At 36.3% G+C, this 26,154-nt stretch overlaps 2 protein-coding genes across 4 annotated transcripts; one reads left to right on the top strand and one right to left on the bottom strand.

Moving 5' to 3' along the window:
- The first annotated feature begins 986 nt into the window (after positions 1-986).
- LOC139861882 (PH, RCC1 and FYVE domains-containing protein 1-like) lies at positions 987-9,745 on the top strand. Of its 2 annotated transcripts, XM_071850409.1 has the most exons (9): positions 987-1,268; positions 3,067-3,153; positions 3,571-3,660; positions 4,740-4,820; positions 4,995-5,186; positions 5,377-7,413; positions 7,903-8,049; positions 8,656-9,047; positions 9,246-9,745. In XM_071850409.1, the coding sequence occupies exons 1-9, from the start codon at positions 1,191-1,193 to the stop codon at positions 9,364-9,366; spliced, it is 3,225 nt and encodes a 1,074-aa protein (XP_071706510.1). In that variant the 5' UTR covers positions 987-1,190; the 3' UTR covers positions 9,367-9,745. The 2 variants fall into 2 exon arrangements, with proteins under 2 accessions (XP_071706510.1, XP_071706511.1); XM_071850410.1 differs by lacking the exon at positions 4,740-4,820 and having other exon boundaries at positions 3,571-3,598; positions 5,071-5,186.
- A 683-nt stretch (positions 9,746-10,428) lies between these two features.
- On the bottom strand, positions 10,429-11,927 carry LOC139863030 (uncharacterized). 2 transcript variants are annotated; one of them, XM_071851676.1, is made up of 6 exons: positions 11,685-11,927; positions 11,406-11,494; positions 11,297-11,338; positions 11,111-11,189; positions 10,965-11,003; positions 10,429-10,835 (listed from the first exon to the last, which is right to left on the bottom strand). In XM_071851676.1, exons 1-6 carry the CDS (start codon positions 11,858-11,860, stop codon positions 10,769-10,771), a joined length of 492 nt encoding a protein of 163 aa, XP_071707777.1. In that variant the 5' UTR covers positions 11,861-11,927; the 3' UTR covers positions 10,429-10,768. The 2 variants fall into 2 exon arrangements, with proteins under 2 accessions (XP_071707777.1, XP_071707778.1); XM_071851677.1 differs by having other exon boundaries at positions 11,406-11,491.
- Positions 11,928-26,154: the final 14,227 nt, after the last annotated feature.

Below are 26,154 nucleotides of genomic sequence, written 5' to 3'. Positions count from 1 at the left end.
GCATTAGAAATATAGTGAACTAAACAATAATTTAATTCTTTTTTGAATCAAATGAATATTACCCGTAATAGAATTTAATTAGAATTTCCTAATCTAGAGATCTTTTAAAGAATATTTTTATTCAAAAACTTGATGTGTACTATAAAATTAAAATATGACGTGTGTTTATTCTATTTTAAAAAAAATAATAATTATTAAAATATCTTAAAAGATAATTAACTTCCTATAAACACATAAATAATATTTTCAAATTTTATACCTTTAGATCACTTGTATTTGATGATTAAAGGACTGATTATCAATTTTTTAGAAGAACCAATTAAGATATATTTATTACAGTCACAAAAGATAAAGTTTATCCATTCTATCCTTTATCCATCTCGGTAATATATAACTCTCAGAGACGTTTGAAATACACATTCGTGTATTTATAGATAAATGAAGGATAAAGAGGTCTTACAAGAAAACTAATCTAGTACGTATTCCCATTTAATATCGGGTCTAACTAGTCAACTCAAGTATTAAATATGTTTACTAAAAAAATATATAAAAGAGAAACAGAAAATCAAAAGTAAACCTTTTAATTTCAATAAATACAATTCCTTTGACTGAATGAAAAATATTTCAAAGACACAAAATTTATTATAAGTATTTAATAATTAAATTGTAGTTATGATTTTTTTTTTTTTTTTTTTTTTTTAATATCTTTCTTCAGAGAATTTGATTTTTGATTATTCTATCATAAATACGTAAGCACCTTTTTCTCTCGCATACTCAAGCTCATATAGATACACTACTACTTTTAAAGGCGTGTATCTATATCTATATCTATATTCTCCTTTCTTCCTGCACTCTGATTTTTCTTCTTCCCACAAACACACATTCAGCTGATTACAGAATCAAATTCATTAACAAACATTTAATTCACTTTCGTCATCTTGATCGAAGCTCCAGCCATTTTTATTTATTTAATTTCTCTCATTGTGATCAAAACTGTTATCGCAAAAATTGGTACAAAAAACAGTAATTGATTTATATATAGAATAATCTTCGTCTGAGCTGCTTAGGTTAGGAAGTTGTGTTATGATGTGAGTAAATCAATAATGATTGTGATTGTAATGCATGTGGTTAGTTAATTAAGATGAAATATCAGTTTAATTTAGGAAATTGTAGTTAGGTTATAGTTTCAGATGATGCTGATGCAAACTCCAAGGATGATTTATGATGGTAGTAGGACTGGTGGTCAAGTTGAAAGGGACATTGAGCAGGTATAATTTACTATTACTCTACTGATGATTAAATAAATAATATTATATTATTGTGTTTTATTCTTAGATAATTATGGTAGTGATAGTTTATTTTTCTGTGTTATATGAGCATGTTGCAGTGATGTTTTGGTATTACATTTGGATTTGTGGTACCTAATAAATGTAAATTGATTCGTTAGGTTTTAATTAAGAAGGTAAACACAATGTGTATTCCTTTTTTATGTGATTTGATCTTGTCCGTAATTCGGATATAATGCAGGGTGTTTTAGGCTTTTGCTGCTAATATAAGGCTTTGTGATTCCCCCTTTTTCATTTTCTTATGCCTAACGGTAAGTGAGAAGGGTGTTTCTTGCGTGTTGACTAATGGTCTAACAGTTTTAGATGCTTTAAAGGATATGTGATATGGTTGCTGGGTCTTTGTTACTCTTAGGTCTAGAAAGAAATTGCAGATAGGAAAGAGTTATAGTTTCGAGTCTTTAAATGCCCCTGGATTTTTGTTCTTTGTTTGAAAATGTTCAACAAAATGCATTACGTTGACGGCGCCAAAGTTTTGACTACATGTTTTCCGGTAGTAGCTTTTTCTACTTGCTTTTTAGGTTCATTTAGTTGGAATGTTTCTACAAATTCTGCCTATACAAGTCACTTTGCAGTTCTAATTATATACATTATGTTAAATGGAAAAGAGTAGTCCTCTAGTTGCTTTCTCATGTACCGTATCATCCATCTTCTTGAAATTTAGGCCTCAAACTACAAACAGATTTAAAGGGAGGCTTAATGACAACCAATATTACTGTAAAATAGATATGTGTAACAGTTATATGCTTATGCACATGACGTATAACTGTATATATAAATCCATATAATGTGTTGTTCTATGGGATGGAGGGAATCAAAATTTTTACTTACTCCAAAGCGCAACGTCTCTTTGTTCCCTATGTCTGTACCGTAAGGTACCACCAAAGGACCAAAGATAATTCGATGCAAACTATAGAATCATCCATGTTAACTTGATCTAGAAAATATAGGATCCCATTAGATTTTGACTTAATCTGTGATACCCAAGAAATGACAATGAAAGTAAGTGTTGCAAATTTGTATTCAATGCAAGTGTCAATCTAGCTATAGTGTTGGGAATTGAAGGTTAAATGGGTACTGCTTGGTGAGAAAGAAGCCGAATATATGACAGGTGGTTTGTAAGTACATATATAGGTTTTAATGAGATGGGCAGACAGTCAGATACTTTGCCTTTTCCGGAGCACTATTAGTATTGCTGTTCTTTAGTACTCTGCCAATATCAACTGTCCTACTTTCTTTTATTGGTCATGATAGACCTGATCACGTTTGTATATCTAAGTAATCTAACACAATAACCAAGTAAAATGAAGGCAAGGAAGAGTAAATGATAGTTTGTCATAACATGCTTCAAGTGGAACCTATGCTCACAAAACATGCCATATTAGTTGGACATGGTGGGCATTCAATTACCTTAAAGTCTAGTATCTACATCAAAATTTGATAGGTTTCCTGTACCCAAAAAAATTTCCCCTGCATTTTTGTTACTATTTAAGCGAAACTTATTCAGGTCTTCACATTAACTTCTGGTTTTAGTAGGTTAAATGAACTTTGTGCAGTTCAAGTAGTAACTTCTGTTGGTATCCAAAATAAGCATCTTAGTATATCTTAGTATACTATGATATTACTCTCTTAACTGGTAATATGCACGTTCTAGTATATCTTTCTTTATTACTGAAATGGGATGTATTCTTTTAACGTAATTTCCGGCTGATTTTTACTACAGGCAATTACTGCTCTAAAGAAGGGGGCTTATCTTCTCAAATATGGGAGAAGAGGGAAGCCTAAGTTTTGTCCCTTCAGGCTAGCTAATGTAAGTTAAAAGTATTTCTTCTGGTTTATGTGTCCTTTCTATTTTTTGTTACTTATTTCAAAGCATGAAATCAGTCTACATCTTCATTTCAAAGCTTCCCTAGTCAGAATTTCAGTTTAGACTGTGTGATAAAATCTGATACAAATTTCTTTACAGTGTGTAAAATATATGCTTACAACATGCATATTAGTCTTATTTTTTTCACTCTTTCTCTTTTGGAATGCTCTATTACGTGCTTTCAACATGCAGTACAACCTATAGGTGCATGTGAAAATTTACGCTTTACAATATGCACATTAGGTGTTTGCTGTCGAATCTTGGTGCAATCATTACTCACCCTTTTTCAAATTTATGTAATCATATTATTATAGCTCACTAATCAATAAACTCAAATGTTGATCTGATATGATTTTTCAGGATGAATCGGTTCTTATATGGTTTTCTGGAAAAGAGGAAAAGCACCTTAGACTAAGTCATGTCTCCAGAATTGTTTCAGGGCAGCGAACCGTAAGTTCCTTTACTGAACTCTTTCTTTGACTGCTGTTATCTGTGGCAGTACCATTACCATAAATTGTTGGTAACTCTTTTTAGTTAATGAAAGCTGTTCAGTTGATGGTTCTGTAAAATTAAGTAACTGATTTTGAATAAGTAGTGAATATATGCTTTCATTTATGGCATGCATACACTAGGATATATTCAATAGGATTCTCCTGATGATAAACTTGCATGAATCATCATGCAATTAAATTCCTCAACAAATACGTGCCTGTTTATTGTAAAATTCAACTTCTCTTAGATGTGTCCATATCATCTAAATTTACCGTAAGTCCTCATTGATTCTTGGGAATTCAGATTTAATTGCTAATGATATAATATGGTAAAATGTATGTCATGTGCTCAGACCACTTCCTATGCTGGCTTATGGTTTTGTTTAAACACATTTTTGGTTCACCATGAGCATAATCCCATAGGCATGGAGGGGTTATGGCTTCCACCATAACCCCCTCCGTTCTCTGCCTCACGAGTTCACTCTCCTTTGTTATTTATTTTATGTGTGGTATTTGTAGTTATATGGGGTTTATTTGTGGGCATTGTTTAGTTATGATACGTTGTGTTATGGGTTAGTTATGAGTTAGTTATAGTGTATAGTGTTGATGTGGCGCTGGCACTGATGTGGCAACTAAGAAGTTCAACTGTTTTAGTTATGATAGCTAGTGGTTTCAAAGGGAAAACCCTTTATCATATCTTGCCTCCTACCATCTATTGGTTTCAGGTTTATCTTTAGTCAATCAAAGTTGACGGTCTTTGGGTTGATTATTTCTACCAGATAGTCAAAAGTAACACTGCAGAGGACAGACAGTTAAATACAAGTTACGTATATGTGGGTATACATAGAGTGATCATGGTCATATGGAAAATTTTGCTTTTCCCTTGGTTTTATTTTTTAGGACCTTTATACAACTCACACATGTTTTCATAGTATTAAAATTTCCGTTTTACTTGGAAGTTGTGAAATTAAATGTACAATTCTATCATTTTCTCTTACCTTAAATTAACATACCATTTTGACTTGATTTTTTGTATAGCCAATCTTTCAAAGGTATCCGCGGCCTGAGAAAGAATATCAATCGTTTTCGTTACTATATAACGACAGATCTCTAGATCTGGTAAGATTCTCATCCCTTTTCTTGATACATCTTGGTTTTTTCCATAGTTATATTATTAATTATCAATCAGAAACAAGTTTTGGTGATTCATATAATACTCTTGAACTTAGTAGTAAATTTTTTTTTTTTATTTTTTTTATTTTTTTTTTATTTTTATTTTTAAATGTTATCTAGATATGCAAGGATAAGGATGAAGCCGAGGTATGGTTTAGTGGTCTTAAAGCATTAATATCACGTGGCCATCAAAGAAAATGGAGAGCAGAATCGAGTGATGGAATTCCATCTGAAGCTACTAGTCCCGGGACCTACACACGCAGAAGCTCGCCTTTACATTCTCCATTCGGTAGTAGTGATAGCACTCAGAAGGTACAACTTCTCTACTTTTATCTCTATATACTAGAATAGAAACAGATTGAATGCTTATATACTCTTGTATGCCCATTATATGTTCTTAAACACCTCTTTAACGCGTAATTTTCCAAGTTGATGTTTACATATTCACCTGATTACATTCAGATAATTAGTCTACTTAATCATAATTTATCTCCTCATTCAGGACACCATCGATCAACTCCCACTTCAAAGTCCATTCGAAAGCCCTTCTAAAAACATTTCTGTTAGTAGTTCTATCCATTCATTGTCATCTCGAGGTTCCGATAGCATCCATGGGCCCACGAGAGTATTAGGTGTAGATGCCTTTAGAGTAAGCTTATCAAGTGCTGTTAGCTCCTCAAGTCAAGGTTCTGGTCATGATGATGGTGATGCCTTAGGAGACGTATTTCTTTGGGGCGATATCCCTGGTGATGGTGGACCCCACGGAGTTAGAAGTTCAGTTGGTGCCAAATTTGATACATTTTTACCAAAAGCTTTAGAATCTGCAGTAGTACTTGATGTTCAGAATATTGCTTGTGGTGGTAGGCATGCTGCATTAGTAACCAAACAAGGTGAAATCTTCTCATGGGGCGAAGAATCTGGTGGGAGACTCGGGCACGGTGTCGATTCAGACGTTTTGCAACCGAAACTTATCGATTCCCTCGGCAATACAAACATTGAGTTTGTAGCATGTGGCGAGTATCATACATGTGCTGTAACGTTATCCGGCGATCTTTACACATGGGGTGATGGCCATTTCGGGATTCTCGGGCATGGTAACGAAGTAAGCCATTGGGTTCCAAAACGAGTAAACGGGCCCTTAGAGGGTATACATGTGTCATTTATTTCATGTGGACCCTACCATACGGCTATAGTCACTTCTTCGGGTCAATTATTTACTTTTGGTGATGGGACATTTGGCGTTCTAGGACACGGAGATAGAAGTAGTATTTCAAAACCTCGTGAAGTCGAATCTCTTAAGGGACTTCGAACTGTGCGAGCCGCTTGTGGTGTTTGGCACACTGCTGCAGTTGTAGAAGTTATGGTCGGTAATTCAAGCTCTAGTAATTGTTCTTCGGGTAAATTATTTACATGGGGAGATGGTGATAAATATCGACTTGGTCATGGTGATAAGGAAACTAAACTAGTTCCCACTTGTGTTGCTGCACTTGTTGACCCGAATTTTTGTCATGTTGCGTGTGGACATAGCATGACGGTTGCACTTACAACTTCGGGTCATGTGTACACAATGGGAAGTCAAGTTTATGGTCAACTCGGTAACCCTCAAGCCGATGGAAAACTCCCAACTCATGTTGAAGGAAAATTGTCTAAAAGTTTTGTTGAGGAAATAGCTTGTGGGGCCTACCATGTTGCAGTTTTGACTTCAAGGACTGAGGTCTTTACTTGGGGTAAGGGTAGTAATGGTCAACTTGGTCATGGAGATGTAAATGATAGAAATTTACCTACTTTAGTAGAAGGTTTAAGAGATAAACAAGTTAAAAGTATAGCTTGCGGTACGAATTTTACTGCAGCTATATGTCTTCATAAATGGGTCTCGGGTACTGATCAGTCAATGTGTTCGGGCTGCCATTTACCATTTAATTTTAAAAGAAAACGACATAATTGTTATAATTGTGGACTCGTTTTCTGCCATTCATGCAGCAGCAAGAAATCACTAAAAGCCTCTATGGCTTTGAATCCAAGCAAACCTTATCGTGTTTGTGATAACTGTGTAAATAAGTTGAAAAAAACCATAGATGCTGACGTGTCATCACAGTCTTCTGCAAGTAGAAGAGGAAGTTTGAATCCAGGTATCACTGAGGTAAACGAAAAAGATGATGGCCCACGTCTTGCTAGGTTTGCATCATTGGAATCTTTGAAACCAGTTGAAAATTGTACTTCAAAAAGTAACAAGAAACTAGAGTTTAATAACAGTCGTGTATCTCCTATACCTAATGGGAGTTATCAATGGGGAGGTCTTAATATTTCAAAGTCTCTCAACCCGGTTATTGAATCTTCTAGAAAATTCTTTTCGGCTTCTGTACCGGGTTCAAGAATTGTATCTCGTGCAACATCTCCCGTATCTAGACGTACGAGCCCTCCGCGTTCAACTACACCAATCCCGACCTTGGGTGGACTTTCATCACCTAAGATTGTAATGGATAATGCTAAAAGGACCAATGATGCCATTAACCAAGAAGTCGTAAAACTAAGAGCACAGGTATGAAATATATTCTTGTATCTTATTTGTACGATATCTTTTTTACTTGAATATGATCATTGGTTATACGACCGTTACAATAGAGTTGGAAATTTGGCCTCGTTGGATAACGGTTCAAAACAGATATGGGTTTGACAGGCTGGGTCAGTTAGGCCATTCCACTAACATGCTTTTGTCCTTTTTCGTAATTAGTAGATGATTAATGTATAAACAATTACTAGGTTCGGTAGCCTCAAATAAATTTTGCATCTTTTCTTGTAATTTAGTTTACATTTAATTTGGAAAATATGCAAATTTCTTTCATAAACCAATTTGGAGAATGTATTCATTTGATTACACTTGGGCTGACTTTTCAACCAGCTCAACCCATATGACCCATTTTATGATAAAAGTATCACAATTTTCACCTTTAAACTGCAGTACAATTCATCTACTTGTTAGGCTTTGTTAAGTCAACCAATTTAATTTAAAGATGATTGTCAATTGCAGGTAGAAAACCTTAGCCGTAAAGTACAACTTCAAGAGACTGAGCTGGAAAAAACCTCTAAACAACTGAAGGAAGCAATTGCTATTGCAGGGGACGAGAGCTCAAAATGCAAGGCAGCAAAGGAAGTGATTAAGTCACTTACTGCCCAGGTAAGAATAGTGTTTCTTATTACGTTTTATGTGGTAGGTTCTGGTATTTTCAAGCGCCTGTTAAATAGTTTAGACCATTTTCAAGCGCATGTTTGTCAATAGTGAATACATTCTTATATTTGAACCCGTTAAGAGTGTTCATTATGTTCCATCTTTAGGACAAATACCTGAATTACCCTTAAGCAGGAACAAAGTAAATGAACTTGTATATGAACATCAAAGTTACCAATATCACACTGTGATTATTAACTGAAAAAGAAGTTGAATTTGTACCAAAAAATTAATCTTTCCGTCCGTTGTCTGGGGACATTGAGTGGAAATTATATGTTTTCTTTGAGCTGGAGGGAGCAAATTTGGTTTGCGGTAATAAGTTTGTATTTATTAGTAATAAGTTTCATCTCCTAGTTATATATGAATGTCAAATTTTTCCTTAGAATATATTGTTCAATATGATTTTTTTCAAATTGGAATCACTAATCTTTCTATTGATGTCAATTCTTATCGAAACAACTATCTGGTCCTGCCAACGTTTTATTATATGCATCGAAATTTTCTCGTGAAAATTAAGCTAATCTTTATTTAATATTATTTTGTATGTAATAATAGTTGAAAGACATGGCGGAACGGTTGCCAGTGGGAGCTGCCAGAAACATCAAGTCTCCTTCTCTCAATTCGTTTGGATCCAATCTCTCTTTAAGTGACACTTTAGCAAATGTCCCAGTTGAATGGCCCATTGGTCAAATAACACCAAATGAAGAACCAGATTATAACGGCTCAAACAGCCAGTCTAAGCCAAATGCCAACAATAACCTTAATATCCTCAGTTTGGGCCACAACAAACCTCCACTTTCAGAAGCAACCGCAAGAAACAATAGCAGAATCAACAATGGTGAACCTCATGTTGATGACGAATGGGTGGAGCAGGATGAACCCGGTGTCTATATTACATTCACTTCGTTACCCGAAGGCACCAAAGATCTTAAACGAGTCCGCTTCAGGTATGCTTTTTTTTTTTCTTTTCTTTTTTTTCTTTTTCTAATATATATATCACTTGCACCTTTTTATAAAGAACTAAGATTATTACTATAAAATAAAGAGCCATCTTGTTGTGTTATTCACCAATTTTGTGTTCTCTAATAATATCCTGATCTGAATAGAGAACATTTACCATGATGTTAACTGAATAAATAATGCAGCCGGAAGCGTTTCAGTGAGAAGCAAGCAGAAAAATGGTGGGCAGAGAACAGGACAAGGGTGTACCAACAGTACAATGTTCGAATGCTTGATAAGTCAAGTTTAAGCATCCCAAATGATTGACATGTAAGAACACACATCATCATATATGTAAATGAATTTTCTTGATTCTCCTCTGCATTTATTCATCATCAATCATGAAGAAATGGTGGTCATATGAGTTGTGGCTACTATATCTCTGATTAACAGTTTGGAAGCAAGGGGTTTTCTAACACCTGAAAGAGCAGATTTGGTTGTGCCATTTTTGTTCTTTCTTGATCGTTTGCATCAACTCATATTCTTTTGACTCTGAATACCTGGTTTTAAAAGGGCTTAGGGTGAGGAAAATTGGAGGTGGTGGTAGTAATATGGCTTTTTAGCTTCTAGTCTCATACCATGTAAATGCATAATAACATAGTTTGCTTTGTAGTTTTCGAGTATGCAATGATGAGTTTAACCATTATATAGTTTATTGTCTGTTGCATATATCAATGGTTCATTAAACTTTCTATTCTTTCCTATTATTATTTCTACATCAAATAAATTTTTTTAAGAATATTATGAATCTTACATTTACATGTCATGATTTTCTGATTAAATAACGACAAGTATGAAAAAGATTCTAACCTTATTTTTATTTGACTTTTTTTTTTTTAAATTAAGACAACAATTAGAATATAAAGGCATTGTTCATTCGTTGAATTTTAACTTTTTATGTGTTATTTTTATTTAGCATTCTCCTAAACTAAATGTATTTTTATACGAAAGTAATTGAAAAAAAAGCTTTTTAAAAGAGAATTATAGTATAATTTCAAACATTTTTAGAGCGATAGGGACACATTTTAACAAGAATTATATACTCTAAATTTCGACTGATAGGGAGTTAGGGACACAATAATTTATGCAGGTATGAGTTCTACTTTTAAGTCATTGAAACTTTTGTGTTCATGTGTTAATTATTCTCTCTAATTCAAGTTGTAACTATATGAACTACTATCTCTAATTTGATACGTTGCCAAACCCAGGTAAATTGAAAAAAGTTTTCGATATACTCCGTAAATCTTTACTTTTAAAGGTGAAAAAGGTTATCATAGAACTTCTCGTTTCAATCTTTATCATGTAAGGATTGTAACACTCACTATACGTGTTTGTGTTTGCGGTCCAGGAAAAAAATTACAATTTGCTCAATCAACTAATTCTTGTTAATTCAAACTTACTGATACCCTCAAGTGTGAAACTCATCGTTCCTTTCCTCGTTGAGAAATCACAAGCAAAAACAATATTTGCCCCAATATGTTATATCGACGTTTGTAGATGAACTTTATTCCGTTTTCTTCAACTTAAAAATTTACTAAACTAATCTTCAATCGTAAGTACCATCTCCAAGACTAAAAATCTATATAAACATAATGTCCGCCACCAACTGGTTTACTTCTTCTGGTCCAAGAGGCATGCATCCACCACCGTCAACTTTATGATTAGAATTTTAATCATACAGCTGGTAAGCATCTTCATCTTCATCACTTTTAAATTGATACAGGTGGGCACTAGCGCTACAATGAAATCGCCACCACCATCGTCAGTAAACAAAAACGTATGTATGATCGGTAACATATAAGAAGAAGTAGAATTACATAGAATTGGAAACATAATACGTAAAAACTGATAGAAAAAATGCTCACCGTCTTCTTACAATGAAATGTGCACATAGCCACTGTCGTCTACAACATATCAATTCGAAAAGAAAACACAATAAGGCTGGGTTTATATGTATATGTAAATAAGATAGTAACCACTAAAAAGTACCAAAAGAGTACAGTAAACTCACTGTTGTTTAGGGGTTAGGGTTTCATACTTATCGAATGGCACTCTTAATAACTCAGGATCCCAATCATTTTTTTGTTTGGCTACAATCAACCAAGTTGTTATTAATAGGAATATATTTGATAATGAGGATTAAATTATTTAATTGAAGATGAAGAGAGAAAAATAAGTATGCAAGTAATGTACTTGCCTCTTTCTGGATTTGCTACTATTTGTTTATCCTGCATGTTTTCTGCAACAATAAATCATCAAGTTAACAATAATAATGATAAATGATAATGATGATAATAATAATGCACCTTTTCTTTGGATTTTGTTATGGGTTAGTTTCTTTGAATCATCATCATCAATCGCTGTTATTAGTTCATCCCTGAATGTTTCATTTCTGCTGCAATCATTCAATTTGTTCACACAAAATGATAAATTAAACCTCCTTTAATCAACTGCGATTTTAAATGATCCAAGTAAATGTTAATAGAAAAATAAATTAAACCTCAATCAATCAATTGGGATTAATTAATTGATTGACTAAAATAAAGAACAGAGAGACAAAGAAATGTAAAATAAAATTAACGCACCTTGGAATGGGAATACTAGTATCGGCACAATCATGTTCACTCATATGCTTGATTGTTGGTACTAGATTGGGTGGGGCATTTTTTTCATCTTCAAAGAGTTCTAAATCAGAATTTTTGAGATCAATTAGCTTGCATGATGATGTAATTGGGGCCTTGTCTTTGGAAGAAAAAGACATGGTGATTGGGGTGGCTTAATTGGACGGAATTTGGGGTCTTCTAATCTTGAAAATTGATAAGCCTATGATGAATAGAAAAAGTCAATTTGGGGAACTGCATTGCCGATTATTAGGACATAAAAGGGATTATAGCCGAAATGACCATTCTCATCTATTTTCTTGCGCTGGAGCCCAAAAAAAAAACAATTGTTAGATTGCCCTCGCAAGACGCAAGGTGCCTTGCGAGTTGCCCTCGCAAGGCGCAAGCTTGCGTCCTTGCATCTTGCGAGCTTGCGACCTTATCTGATCAGAAATACGATTTTGTGGATAAGATTTCGTCAGATATCTAGATTTTTACGGATAATATTTTGTCCCTATATATAGATTGACCCTGAGACTTTGAAATCACAGTCTCATAAATATTTCAAAATTTTTCAATGCAGAGCTTATAACCACGTTAAGGTACTATTTTAACCACTTTTTTACTAATTTTTGTCATTATGAATTGTGTTAATGATGATAAATTTGTTGTTAATATATGTTGTGGGGGTTCTTTTGAGTACATTAACAACATATTCATATATATGCCACGAGATTGTTTTAGAATTCGGTTAAGACTCCCAATTGCGCTCGTAAAACTAATGAATCGGAGAATATTGTTAAAAAATGTTCTTAAAAAAATTCAATTCCCACCGAATGCAGCTGTTTCAATGAGATACGTTTTTAATAATCAAGTTTTTGATATTACTGATGATGATGAAGACTTTCTAGAGTTTTTACAATATGCAATTGTAAATGCTCCTATTGATATTTATATTGTCGATAGAGTAATAATGCATCAGCCACAACGGATTCCAGAAACAAAATTCTCGACAAACCAGCCACTACTACAACAAAACCAAGAAACACCCACACCAAAAAAACCAAAATCACCAAAACCACCAAAACCACCAAAACACCAACCACAACAATTATTACTACAAAATGATACCGAAGAAAACCTTGCAAGCAACAATTTGGAAGCGGAAGAACCTGAATTGCCACTTCCTAACACAGAAGAGTTTGATTTGCATAACTATGGTCTTGAAAACGTATGTAAAATTAAAGAATTAGACCACCCGTTTGAGGTACCTCTTATCGAAGATAGTGATTCAGATGGAGGAAAAGACGGAGACGCAGAATTCCAATATGAAGAAGAAAAGCAAGATCCGTTCTGGAATATGCCAACTCTTTTGAGTCAGCATGAGGAAGAGCGCGAACAGACGACTGAAATACCAACCACGTATAGGGTGTCAGATTTAATTAAAGTCCGTCAAACTTTCTTGAACAAAGAAGAGTTTATAAACACCCTATTTACAAAATGTCTTGAAGAAAACTTCCAAATAAAGCCTGTAAAGTCAGACAAATCTCGATACACCGCTAAATGTGTGTTGCCAAACTGTGAGTGGAAATGTAGTGCTTACAGAATACGATTCACTGAAAACTTTATGGTAAAGAAACTGCATGACGTACACACATGCTCACGCACACTAATTATGGGAAACAATAAACATGCAACCAAAAAGGTGTTGGGTAGTATGCTTGTGGATTCATTCAAATCTGCAAACCGGGAATATAAAGCAAACGATATACGTGCGGATATAGGCAGCCGATTTGGTGTCAGCATATCTTACAATCAAGCATGGAGGGCCAAATGTCATACATTATAGATGCTTCGTGGGAGTAGTGAAGAGTCGTACCAAATGCTTCCAATTTACCTACATAACATTAAGATTCACAACCCCGGAAGCGTAACGAATTTGATCACAGACAAAGAAAATAGATTTCTGATGTGTTATTATTCCCTTGGCGTAGTTGTAAGTATCACTATTACCATTTAATATGTATATTTTAAATTTTGCGTTCCTTGCGTATCGATTAAAAAATTAAAAACATATTTGTTTTAACATTGTTCATTCCTGCAGATTCGATCATTTGTTCAACATTGTCGCCCGATAATCATCCTCGATGGAGCGCATTTGAAGGCAGGATATTTGGGTACAAATTTAGTTGCTGTTGCGATGGATGGCAATAATGGAAGTTTGCCATTGGCTTATGAAATTGCTGGCGGCGAGACAAACGAGTCTTTGGATTGGTTTTTGGGCAACCTACGAGACCATTTGATGACTTGGGGAGTGGGTGATCGTATGTCAGAGCTTACTTTTATTTCGGATCGAGGTTTGCCAATAGCACATGGTGTTTCAACCGTGTTCCCCGAAGCGTTTCACTGTTTCTGCGCTCGTCATTTGTTTGCAAGCATTAAAAGTAAATCGAACAAATTCAAATATTTTGAATGGCATTATTGGAAAATGGTCAAAGCTTATCGTGCGTCGGATTTTGAGGATCATCTTGATGTATTTCGAAGAAGATTGAAAGCGTCTTACAAAATTTTAAGTGATGTCGGGTTCCACAAATGGTCTAGAATTAGAGCGGAACATGTTAGGTATTCATACCTTACTAGCAACAGTGTAGAGTCTGTTAATGCACTATCCGTACATGCTCGAAAACTACCTGTTTGCATGTTATTGGAATTTTTTCGCGCTTCGGTACAAGATTGGTATTTCAAACATCGCAACCAATCAGTTAGTCTTACTTCAACTGTTACTCCATATGCTGAACATAAACTAGCCAAGAGGACGAAAAAGTCAAGAAGATGGCAAGCAATTCCATCGACAAACAATCTAGTAGAAGTGCGCGATGGACGAAAAAATGGCCTCGTTAATCTAGCAGATAAAGTTTGTTCATGTGGGCAGTGGCAGGGATCAGGCATACCTTGCGGACATGTTATTGCAGCAGCACGACTGTTTGGAGTAGCTGATGTTACTCAATTTGTATCTCATTGGTTCACGACAGAAACTTATATAAGTACGTATATGGAACACATCCTTCCTTTGCCCCATCGGTCTGAATGGTCGGATCCGGGGCCCAACGTCCTACCAATTGTAAACCCTCCCATTAAGCCGAAAAGAGCTCCCGGACGCCCAAAATCAACAAAACGTCATCCGTCAACGGGTGAAGACACTGAAAAAACAGTAAGAACATGTACTCGTTGCAAAGAACCAGGTCATGGTAGGGATACGTGCAAATCTTCAGTTGATCGAACTGTTGAACCAACCACGAAAAGGGTAGTAAAAACATCGGCCTCAACTTCAAAGTCGAAGAAGGGTAAGGAGAAACTCACTGACAAAGAAGCGTTTCATGCTTATTAGTCTCAGTTTTATGCAACGTGCAATCTAGGGAGCGATAATTAGTAAACCAATCTCCAAGTTTCGGTTTATTTTCCTATTGTATGTTTTTTATGTCATATCTTCTCGTTGTAATAAATTCTAGAAGTTTATCTATGTTATGTGTAATAATAATCTATATTTTGGTTTATGTATGCTATCATTAAACCTTGAGTCCAATCATGTACACATACGCAAGGTCGCAAGATAGACCTTGCGACCTTTTGCACATACGCAAGGTCGCAAGTTAGACCTTGCGACCTCATTAACACAGACGCAAGGTCGCAATATAGTCCATCTTTCTTCCAAACCCTGGTCAAATCACAAGATAGTCCATCTTTCTGCATACTGCTACTCTTACAGTCTATTCTTTCCCATCAGAGTCACATTTATATAGACCTACTAGTAAGTACTTGTAATCATATAATTACAAACAACAAGTTCAAACAACACATATACATATCAACAAGGGTACAATCATACAACCTGTGCAGCCTTTTTAGCATCCCTTGTCGCATCTTTTTCCTCTGGTGGTGGTGGTAGTGTATCAAAACGTGCACGGAAGAACGTCCTTGCCATTCTGTTCCTATATTCCTGTGCAGCCTTTTTTGGATCTCCAATGTCATCAAGCCCCTCCTGTGCAAACACCAGTCTCTCCATATAGATGCACACCCAAACACCACAGTCACCGGTTTCACCTGCCTGCACTGGCACATTACGCCCAGATTCAATCATCAACTCCATACTCTCATTGTTTTGGTAGTAATCTTCAAGCTGTGATTCTGGCGTCTTGTTATAGTAGTCAATCGCGTGCAAGTAGACGGGCAAGTTTTCACACAACATTGTGACAACATGTTGTAGCTGTTCACTTGCAAGACCGGGTAAACTGTCGTACACATAAACTTTCATTTCTTCTAACTTTAATGATAGCAGCAAGAAATGTTCTGGGACTCTAAAGTGTACTGGGATCAAGATCTGAAACAGAAAGAACGTTTAGTCAGAAAACCATCCATACGCAAGGACGCAAAATGCACCTTGCGTCCAAATAACACGAAGACGCAAGGTCGCAAGACTTACCTTGCGTCTTAGCAAAATAAAAGACGCAAGGTCGCAAGACTAACCTTGCGTCCAAGTAAATAACCAGATGCAAGGTCGCAAGATAGACCTTGCGCCTGTTCCAGTTTACAAAAAACATCAACTGATCACTAATTTTAATCAACACCAGATTGATAATTAAAATGCTTACCTGATCACATGAAGACCAAGCTGGATACATTTCATCACTACCATCCCCAACAGCAATTATATAAGTGTAAGTTGGTTCCCTAAAGGTAGTGATTCCTTCATTCTCTTTAAAATTAGGATCTTTGGCCTTGGCCTGCTTCAACTTCTCCTCCTTTTGCTTCAACCTCTCCTCCTTCTCCTTCTGACTTAATCCCCAAAATTCTTTAAAGTTTGCAAGCTGAGCCAGGAATCCAGATGGCATAATTGTCCATCGAGAACTTGTTTTAACCACCTCATGTGGAAACTCATGAGTGTTAAACATCTGGCTTGCTCTGGGGAGAAATCTCTGACGATATCTTAAAAGAAATGTAGCCCAGCCATCAATGTGCTACAAATTAAGAAGACAGGTTAAGATATTAACACAATAATTCATGTCATAAATAAAACATTAAGAAGATCACTCACCAAGTTCTCCAAATATCCTGCCTCTCCTAACCCCAGCAAGCGAATCCAAAACTCCGTACCAAGGTAAATGAACTGATCACTTTGAAAGATGAACATGCAACGGGTCTCTTGCTTGCTCTGTATAATTGTCGTGGGATCTTTTGCAGGGGGTGCATGCTTTCTCTGATCTCTCCATGCTCCAGTAGGTGGTGGTTTAAGACAACCTTGATCATTGATAAGTCTGTCGATCATGGCAAAGATTTCTTCTTCACTAGCCCAGTCCTTTTCCTTCCTTTTTCTCTTAAAAGTCACCTTCACCTTCACATCCTTATCACTTACATTCTTTGGTCCTTCTGTTTCACCAGGGGCAACATTATCAACTATCATAGCATCAGGTTGTCCATCAACAACTTTCTGATCAACCATTTGCTCATCAACACATTGCTCTTCTGTATCTAGGTTGATCGCATTCATGTTTTCCACCTTCTCAATGACATGTCTGGACAGCTGTGCAAAACAGGAAATCTGGTTAATAAAAACAACAGACGCAAGGACGCAATACTAACTTTGCGTCCACAAAGCGCAAGGACGCAAGACAAACTTTGCGTCCACCAAGCGCAAGGACGCAAGAATAACCTTGCGTCCACATCAGTGAATCAAGAACAACAAATATTTATGAATTTTTTTATAAAAAAACACAATTAAAATATTATAATGCAGCAATTTACCTTCTCAATTGGTTTTCTATATCCAGGTGAAGTAAACGGGGACCTTAATGCACGCGTGGGTCGTCTTTATCTTATTTCACGTCGTATTTGCATCGGAGAAGGGTTGACAATCTCATTGTCAGAGAAAGATTTCTCATAATACGTATCGTCCTAAGCAAATAACAAATAAAAAACAAAAATTATATAAATTCATTGAGAACAAATATTCAAATGCAAAAAATAAAAATAATTAATAAATTTTAATATACCGGATACTCTTGCTCTGGAAAAGGGTTTTCTTCGTATTCCGACATTTTCCTTTTACATTCACTTAATTCATTTTCACCTTTGTCCAACCGCTCTTTAAATTCTTTTTCAGTTTTGGATACCCGCTCGGTCAACAACGCTACCACACGATGTAATTCTTGTACCTCGGTATTTTGATGTGTTGGTGTCTGTGTCTGTGTCTCCTCTACAGTTTCTGAAATTATTGGGGTTTCTTCTTGCTGGATCTCCTGTTCAACTAAAGTTCCAAGAAATAACGCGTCACTATCAATCCACCATTGACACTCCTTCTCTGTATCAGTGGGGAAGAGACCACGTATAGGTCTCTTGTTCTTGGGACAATCATCCTGCATAATCAAACACGACTTTATACACAAGATAACAAAAAATACTTGGAACTTTTCTGGTCAAACAGACGCAAGGACGCAAACAATTCTTTGCGTCTCCATAGTAGCACGTACGCAAAGACGCAAGTACAACCTTGCGACCACGCTTACCAAAGACGCAAGGACGCATGAATGGTCTTGCGTCCTTGCCATTTCCTCTCTGTTTCAACAGTCATTTACCAGTCAATGGTAATTCCAAATATTAAAGCCCACTGACCTGAATATCTAAGAGTTTAATGTAATCAGAGATTCCAAAAGTCTCCGCTGTTGTACGCTTCCAAAAAAGAGCCCTCGGTACTCCATTCTTGTCCGTTTTTGTAGCAAAGGATTTAATGGTACGACGGTAAGCCTCGAGGATCCAAATCTACAAATCATTTTTGTTTAAACAATATCAATATATATATTATCTTTAAATAATAAAACTATTTGAAATCAAACATGTCGTTACCTTAAATGCCCACATAAATCCCGTCAAAGTGTACGCCTTGCCGCTCTCTAATTGGCTTTCCCGAACACCAAACCCTTCACTAACCACTTCGTAAGTCGGTTCCCATATACGAGACCCCCATGGGTACTTATTAACACTTGAAAAATCTTCAACTAAATATAAGAACTTCTTGTTCACCACATGGGCAGATTGTTTACCCATAAAAGCTCTCTCTACAACTAATATGATTGCTAGTCGAACCACATCATCGTCCGAAACACCAACCGACTACTTTTTAGAAGCTTCTTTTCAATATCACCAATCAAAATGTTTGTGCTCTCTTTAATGGACGGAAATAAACGTTGTCTAATTGGAGCCGTCTCTTTTTCATAATTTTTAGGGATGTAATGTGCCATATCCGTACGGGTACCAAACAAAAACCCCGTTACTAGACAAAATTCACGGCGACCAAATCTAATAGAAAAATTAGGCTTAAATCTAAACCATATGTCATCTTGCTCCTTGGGGTACTTATCATCATCAATAGCTTCCGGCCGTACAGTTTTACGTTGGAGCATTGCATGTACAAGTCCGAGATCGTTTCCCATGTATTCAAGATCTAACCATACACCAAAACACGTTTGTTTATATATTTTTATTTGATTTTCGGTCATTACTTTCTTCACATCACCTATAATACTTATTTTATTCTTCATCGTCAGTTTACCTTCAACCAATCCCTGTAAAATTAACAATAACAACATCAGTATATGATACGCAAATACGCAAAATTGGTCTTGCGTCCTAAACTACAGATACGCAAGGTCGCAAATACGGTCTTGTGACTTGATTGTGTCCGGAACGCAAGGACGCAAAACGACCATTTTTCCTGGACAGTCAAATTAATTTGACCAGCAACAAATTGTTGTTTCACCAAAACACTATGCAAAACAAGACATAATATACCCCATTATTAAAAAAAAAGCAAGAATACGGTTTAATAATGATGATTATCACAGAGACATTTCATCGAACAGTTGGTGTGCACATTTTCAGATTTATATATGAACATATGAAATTGATATACACCTCCCAAATAACTAACATATATAGTGAAGGAATAACTAACCTGCGGATTTGCCATTGTTATTAGGTTGAGATCTTGATTTATTTTGTAGTTAAAATGGAGCAGACGAAGACGATGGTGACGTAGTTGGTGACGTAGACGCTGGTACGTGGTGGTGGTGGTGAATACGATGGATGAACTGGTGGTAGTGCAGGTGGTGATGGTGGTTACGATCTACTGTTTGAACGAGAGAGAAGATGATGGATCTTTGCGTATTTGCGTTTGGCTAGGTTTCACGTAATTTGCTTCTCTGCGTCTGTGCGTATTTGCGAAGTGTGTGTGTGTGTCAAGTGAATGTTATTATTAGGTTTATAACCTAATAATAAAAAACGCAAGACGCAAAGACGCAAGCACGCAAGATCCACAAACTTTGCGTCTTGCGTCTTGCGTCTCGCAAGGCTTGTTTTGCGTCTTTGCGTATGCTATGATTACTATTTTATGTTGCTGCTGTTTGAGTTTTTTTTTTATTTGTTTAACTACTGTTAATGTATATGTCCATCTATGTTTACAAATATTTATCTAGTGCTTAAGTTTAAGTTTATAAAAGTTATTGACCAAATTACTCCCGTCGTCCTTGAACTTGTACTGAAAATTAAAATGACCAATAAAACAGATAGGCTAAAATTAAAATACCATTTCATTAACCAGTAGTACAAAAGGCCCTACGACCTACTTTATTACATGATCAACCAAGATTAATTAAATTGGAGCAGCATACATAATCTGAGCATTCAACACTTCTCGATCAGAAGGATACACCAACTCGTCTTCATCAGCAAAGAAGTTGTTCAACAACATGCCATACGGCAATCCACTCCCACCAGCTGCAGGCAATCCTGCCATCCGATTAGCAACCACATATGCCAGATTAATTGGGATTTGTTCGAACAAACACATCAAAATCAAAACTTCAGTTACAGATAGCTCCACATCAGCATCATCTCGAAACATGACATTCTTCTTGATGACATTCATCATCTGTTGATACTGGTCCTGAATATCTTCCTCCCTGATAATGACAGGATCACTATTTGGCATGTAAAAACTAGGTTTACATAGTCCCGAAACAAACCCAGAAGCTGAGAATGAATTTCCTGTAGCTGACCTCCTCGGGGTCTTTTTCACATCCTTGCTAAGACTGAAAAACTTGAAATCTCCATCTGGAATATCCAGAATCTCACCAAATTCCTCCAACGTCCAATCGTAGGAATAACCAAACATGTTCACGTGAACACATTTCAGTTTACGTGGATCAAACACATAGTTAGCATAGAATTCCCTAACAAGTCTGGGATAGTACTCATTAACTTGACGATATAGAAAAGCTCCAGCATCTATTCCCCGCCACTACGCGAAAAAACCACCTTGAGCAACAACGTTAATACCAGGAAGAATGGGACGGTCGGCTAATAGTCGTCGTCTTTCAGCAACTTGTTGTGATGACTCTCCTTGTGATGGTCGGTGTGAAGCTCTAGCTCTTCTGTCCATGGATATTAACTGAGATTAACTGTAAATAACAAACTAATTAAAAATAATCAACATACAAACAAATAATAATAAATACTATAATTAGTGAAGAAAAATGCTTAAATTAGTACCTTAAAGTGCCTTTAATCAATGAATTGCACAAGGATGGAATTTTTATGAGACTGTGAAATCAAAGTTCCAGGGTCATACTATAAATAGGGTAAAATCTTATCCGACAAAAATCTAAGAAATCTTACTAAATCTTATCTGAAAATCCAACATCTGATCAGATAAGGTCGCAAGTTCGCAAGACGCAAGGACGCAAGCTTGCGCCTTGCGAGGGCAACTCGCAAGGCACCTTGCGTCTTGCGAGGGCAACCTGGCAAATTTTTTTTTTTTGGCTCCAGCTCAAGAAACTTGCTGGGAATGGGCATTTTGGCTATAATCCCCATAAAACCGGTTTTTAACCCATTCCAGTTAGAAAATAAACTGTTTTTAAAGGAACAGTTACGGAGTATTTTTCTAAAATCGTTGTTTCATAGAAAACCGGTTTTACCGGTTCTGTTTTTCCCGGTTTCTTTCCGACTTCGGGTTTTCCCCAATTTGATTTTAGACCATCTTTAATAATGACGGGCATGTTAGCGTGTTGATGGGCATGAGTGAGGTGCTTGACAGACGTGCTGGTAACCTGGTAAATAATGGGGTGACGTGTTGAGTGATATGTCAAAATATGGTTGAAAGTTAGGTGAAAAAAAGGATAAAAATTATTTAAAACATATTAAACAAATATCAAATCAAAATAAGCATATAAATGTTACACGCCACAAAACTTTCCCGTGGTAAAATGAGCACGCCAAGCTCCAAAATGGTTGAGCGTGTTAGTGGCGTGTTGAGTTTGTGCTAGAAGCACATTGCCCAACACGCCACTGTTAATCATGGTCTTAATGGTTCAATAAAACTCCCGTACGATATATTTCTCTTCAACAACCAGATGAAGGGTACACGTGTCCTTTATTTCTTGTCAGAATAATTAAGTGCCTTAAAGTCCATTTCCTCTTAAAATGACAAACATATTCTCATTTTGAAGGCTACTATAAGAATTCACGTGGCCCATAATGTGTTATTTTACCTTCACATTAGTGAATTAGTGAATGGTAAATATTCAGCTGACCTGGCCAAAAAAGAAGCCACTGATGGATTTCTCGTTCGTGGTGCTTCTTTAAATGTATAATTTCATTTTCTTTAGTTGTTTTGTAGTCACAGCTGTTTATCGTTATGGATTATGATGAATTCATGCTAGCAGCTTCAGCTGTTGGCCTGCCCTGTCATGCTGTCCTATGTAACAAATTACTCTTGTGTATATCAATATTGGTTTACCGAGCACAATGCATCTATATAAATGGGCATTTCATGTTTATTCCTGAAAAGTTTTAGATGACGCTTTCAAGCTATTGAAAGCGATGGTCTTTCAAGAAGGCATCCCTCGTAATGTCGTAATGCGCATTCACCTGATACCAGGTCTCGCGCTCGGGGGGCTTGATTACCCGAAGTTTACCCTGTATGAGAGTCAACGTGCTCATTCATAGGGGGTTTCCTCGCTCATCCAAAAAAATAAAAAATAAAAAAAAAGAAACGACCCCGCGTAATGTCAAAATTCTATATAACACACTTTGAAATGGAGGATAATAGATACTTTCCGGATGTGTAAATTAGTTGATGTCTCTTGCAAACAAGGTATAGGAGATCATGCAAAGGTACAGTCTTTCATTGAATCACATTGAGAGCTAATGTTGTTGTTACTTGCAACAGTTTACTAAATGGGTTTTGCAAAATTCAAATATACAAGAGGCCATGCATATGTTTTACGAATTGATTAAAAAAGATCTGAACCCCCAATACGATCACATACAACACCCTAATAAAGGGATAGTTTTATGATAGACGATGTGTAGATGCACACAATCTCTTTGATAAGATGCGAGCAGAAGGCCAAGCCTACAAATAAATTGACTTTTTATGTACTCATTCATTAAAGAGGGTATTTGCAGCAACCATCAAGTAAGTAAAAGAAGCAATTTAATTTGTTCAAGTTGATGGGTAACTAAGGGTGCTCCTAATGGTTGGGTCTTGAGTCCCGCCTAGGCTAGCCCTCCCCACGACACCATTGGCAGCAGCTTGTCCAGGGGCTAGTCCAGATCCCTTATCCCTCCTTCTCGTGTTTCTTTGAAATATTTGTGAACGGATGTAATTGTATATATATATATTATTTGTACCATTAGTATTAAAGTTTGTAAACTCTTTAATTGAATAATTTAAATGAGTCCCAATTTATTTGAGAGAGTATGTCATTGTTGGTAGTGTTTAATCCAGAAAAGGAAGTAGTAATGTGACGCTGATGTGACAGTTTGTCCTGGAGAGGAAGTATGTGTTGATTAGGAGCACTCTAATGGGAAGCTAACTTCTAATATAATTAGTGGTGTACCCTATCCTCCTTAGAGGTGGTTGCAAACAAACGTAGTACACCCGGAATTGCAATGGCTCTTTTCAAAAGGTTCAAAACTTAATGTTTGGATGCGCTGATAAGTTGTTTTCCCGACCTGTACAGATCCCGATTGTACCGAAACCGAACTACTCCCAAAACCAAGACCCGAAAACGAATCCCTGTCGGTTCGGTTTTCGATACTAGTTCGGTTTCAGTTTTTCGGTCTTTTTGCTTAAAATTTGCCCGTACAAGACAGACCCGAACCCAAACTTGAATAATGAGGAGCACAAAAAGTTTGTTTGGAAGAAGACGAAGCTTGACATACTAAATGAAGATAATATTGACAAAGACTAGAACGCAATAGCTTGTGCTAGTTACAATAAAGGCGAACACAACTTATTAAAAGGCACTTAGTGTTACCATCATCATTTTCGATAACATTTTGTAGTGGTTTTTTGTTTCGGTTTAGGTTAAGTGAAGCTCGGTTTAAATTGTTCGTTTGTTAGCCGTTTTCTAGGTACGAGCTTCTCTTGTATCTCTTGTTGAATTCGTTTCCTTTTCGAAAACATTTTCCGTTAAAAACGGTCTCCCTATTTTTTGCAAAAAAAAAAAATAAAGAAAAATCCACAACTAGGACAAAGGTGGCAGCAGCAGCAACAGCAATAAGCCGTACCTACTGAAGCTCTCTAAAAAACCAATTGGATTCTCGGAGATCATATTTCATCGCTTGAAATAAAAGTGCATTAAACTCTTTCAAATTCACGGTAAAAATCTCGTAAACCTCATCACTAGTCATTTTGGCAAACATGGCAGCAACGTCTTCCATAAACAAGTTTACGAGGCTTATTATCTCCAAATCAAAAGCAGGCTGATATGAAAACAGAATATTAATTAAAAATTAAAAATGATAACTAAACAAAAAAAAAACAATAGAAAATAAAACGGGTAAAGTGCTTGTATTTATAAGTTAACGTCAAAATTATTAACTAATTAACCATACATAAATCCCTAGGTTTTAAGGTACAGGTTAATCACACAGATTCCGAACCTTAGACCAATTTTAACGCAGCGTCAGAGGGGTCCCGTCAGACCTGCTGGCATTGGGTGACGCCCCCTGACGCCCCTAGTGGGGCGTTACCGGTGACGCGAGAGGGGCGTTAGTCAAGTTTTTCACGGAAGAGTGAGGTAGCGTCAGGGACACGTGTCAGTTGCGGATTGGCTGAAAAATAAAGCCGTTGGCAAACGGCTATTTTTGTGTTTTTTTGAATTTTTTTTTTTTTAAATCCTATATTATATTTTTATCTATATAAACCCATACATTCTACACTTTTAACACACCATTTCTCTTTATTTGTCTTTCATTTCTATCAATAAAATCATACAATTTTCTCTCATAACTATCAATTATTTTTCTTTCATGGCATCGTATTTACTTAGTTACGATTCCGATTCGGAAGACGAGCGTATTATTGCACTAATTCAACATTTAGAAGATGATGATGACGAAGTCGAATCCGAGCGTGTTCCAAGATCACGAATTTATATTCCAAGAAATCGTGAAGAAGCTGGAGAAAACTTATGGAAGGATTATTTTAGTGACACACCCGTGTTTCCGCCATATAAATTTAAAAGGCGTTTTCGTATGCGGATTGAACTATTTCTCCGAATATCGCAAGGTATTTCTAATTTCGATTCTCATTATACTCCCGAGCATTTTAGATTTTTTAGAGAACGTTTTGATGCTATCGGTCGGCCGACTTTTACAATATTGCAAAAAATGACTTCGGCTCTACGCCAATTGGCGTATGGAACTGCCGCCGATATGTTTGATGAATATTTAAAAATGAGTGAGCAAACCTCAATACTTTGTTTAGATAACTTTTGTAAATGTATTATTACATTATACAAAGAATGTTACATGAGATCTCCCAATGCATATGATGTTCAACGATTATATAGTAAACATGAAGAGAAACATGGTTTTAAGGGTATGCTCGGGAGTATTGATTGTATGCATTGGGAGTGGAAGAATTGTCCCGTTGCTTTGAAGGGACAATACACTAGGGGTGATCACAAGAAACCTACCATTATGCTTGAAGCAGTTGCTTCGTATGACTTGTGGATTTGGCATGCATTTTTTGGAATGGCGGGTTCCAACAATGATATAAATGTTTTGAATCAATCCTATGTTTTTGATAAACTTAAAAAAGGAACATCTCCACTAGCACCATTTGAGGTAAACGGTAATCAGTACACAAAAGGCTATTACCTAGCTGACGGTATATATCCTGACTGGGCTACTCTAGTCAAAGGTTTTGCGTGTCCGACAGATGATCCAAGGATTAAGTTTACTAGGTTTCAAGCTAGTGCCCGAAAGGATGTAGAGAGGGCACTTGGGGTTCTTCAAGGTCGATTTCATATTTTAAGGTTAGCAGCACGCACTATGTCGGTAAACAAGATGCGGAGAGTTATGGACTGTTGTATCATATTACATAATATGATTT

The sequence above is a fragment of the Rutidosis leptorrhynchoides genome, chromosome 8 (genome assembly GCF_046630445.1).
Source record: "Rutidosis leptorrhynchoides isolate AG116_Rl617_1_P2 chromosome 8, CSIRO_AGI_Rlap_v1, whole genome shotgun sequence".
NCBI lineage: Eukaryota > Viridiplantae > Streptophyta > Magnoliopsida > Asterales > Asteraceae > Rutidosis > Rutidosis leptorrhynchoides.
Note: the sequence above shows the minus strand (reverse complement) of the source record. Positions and strands in the feature narration are given on the sequence as shown.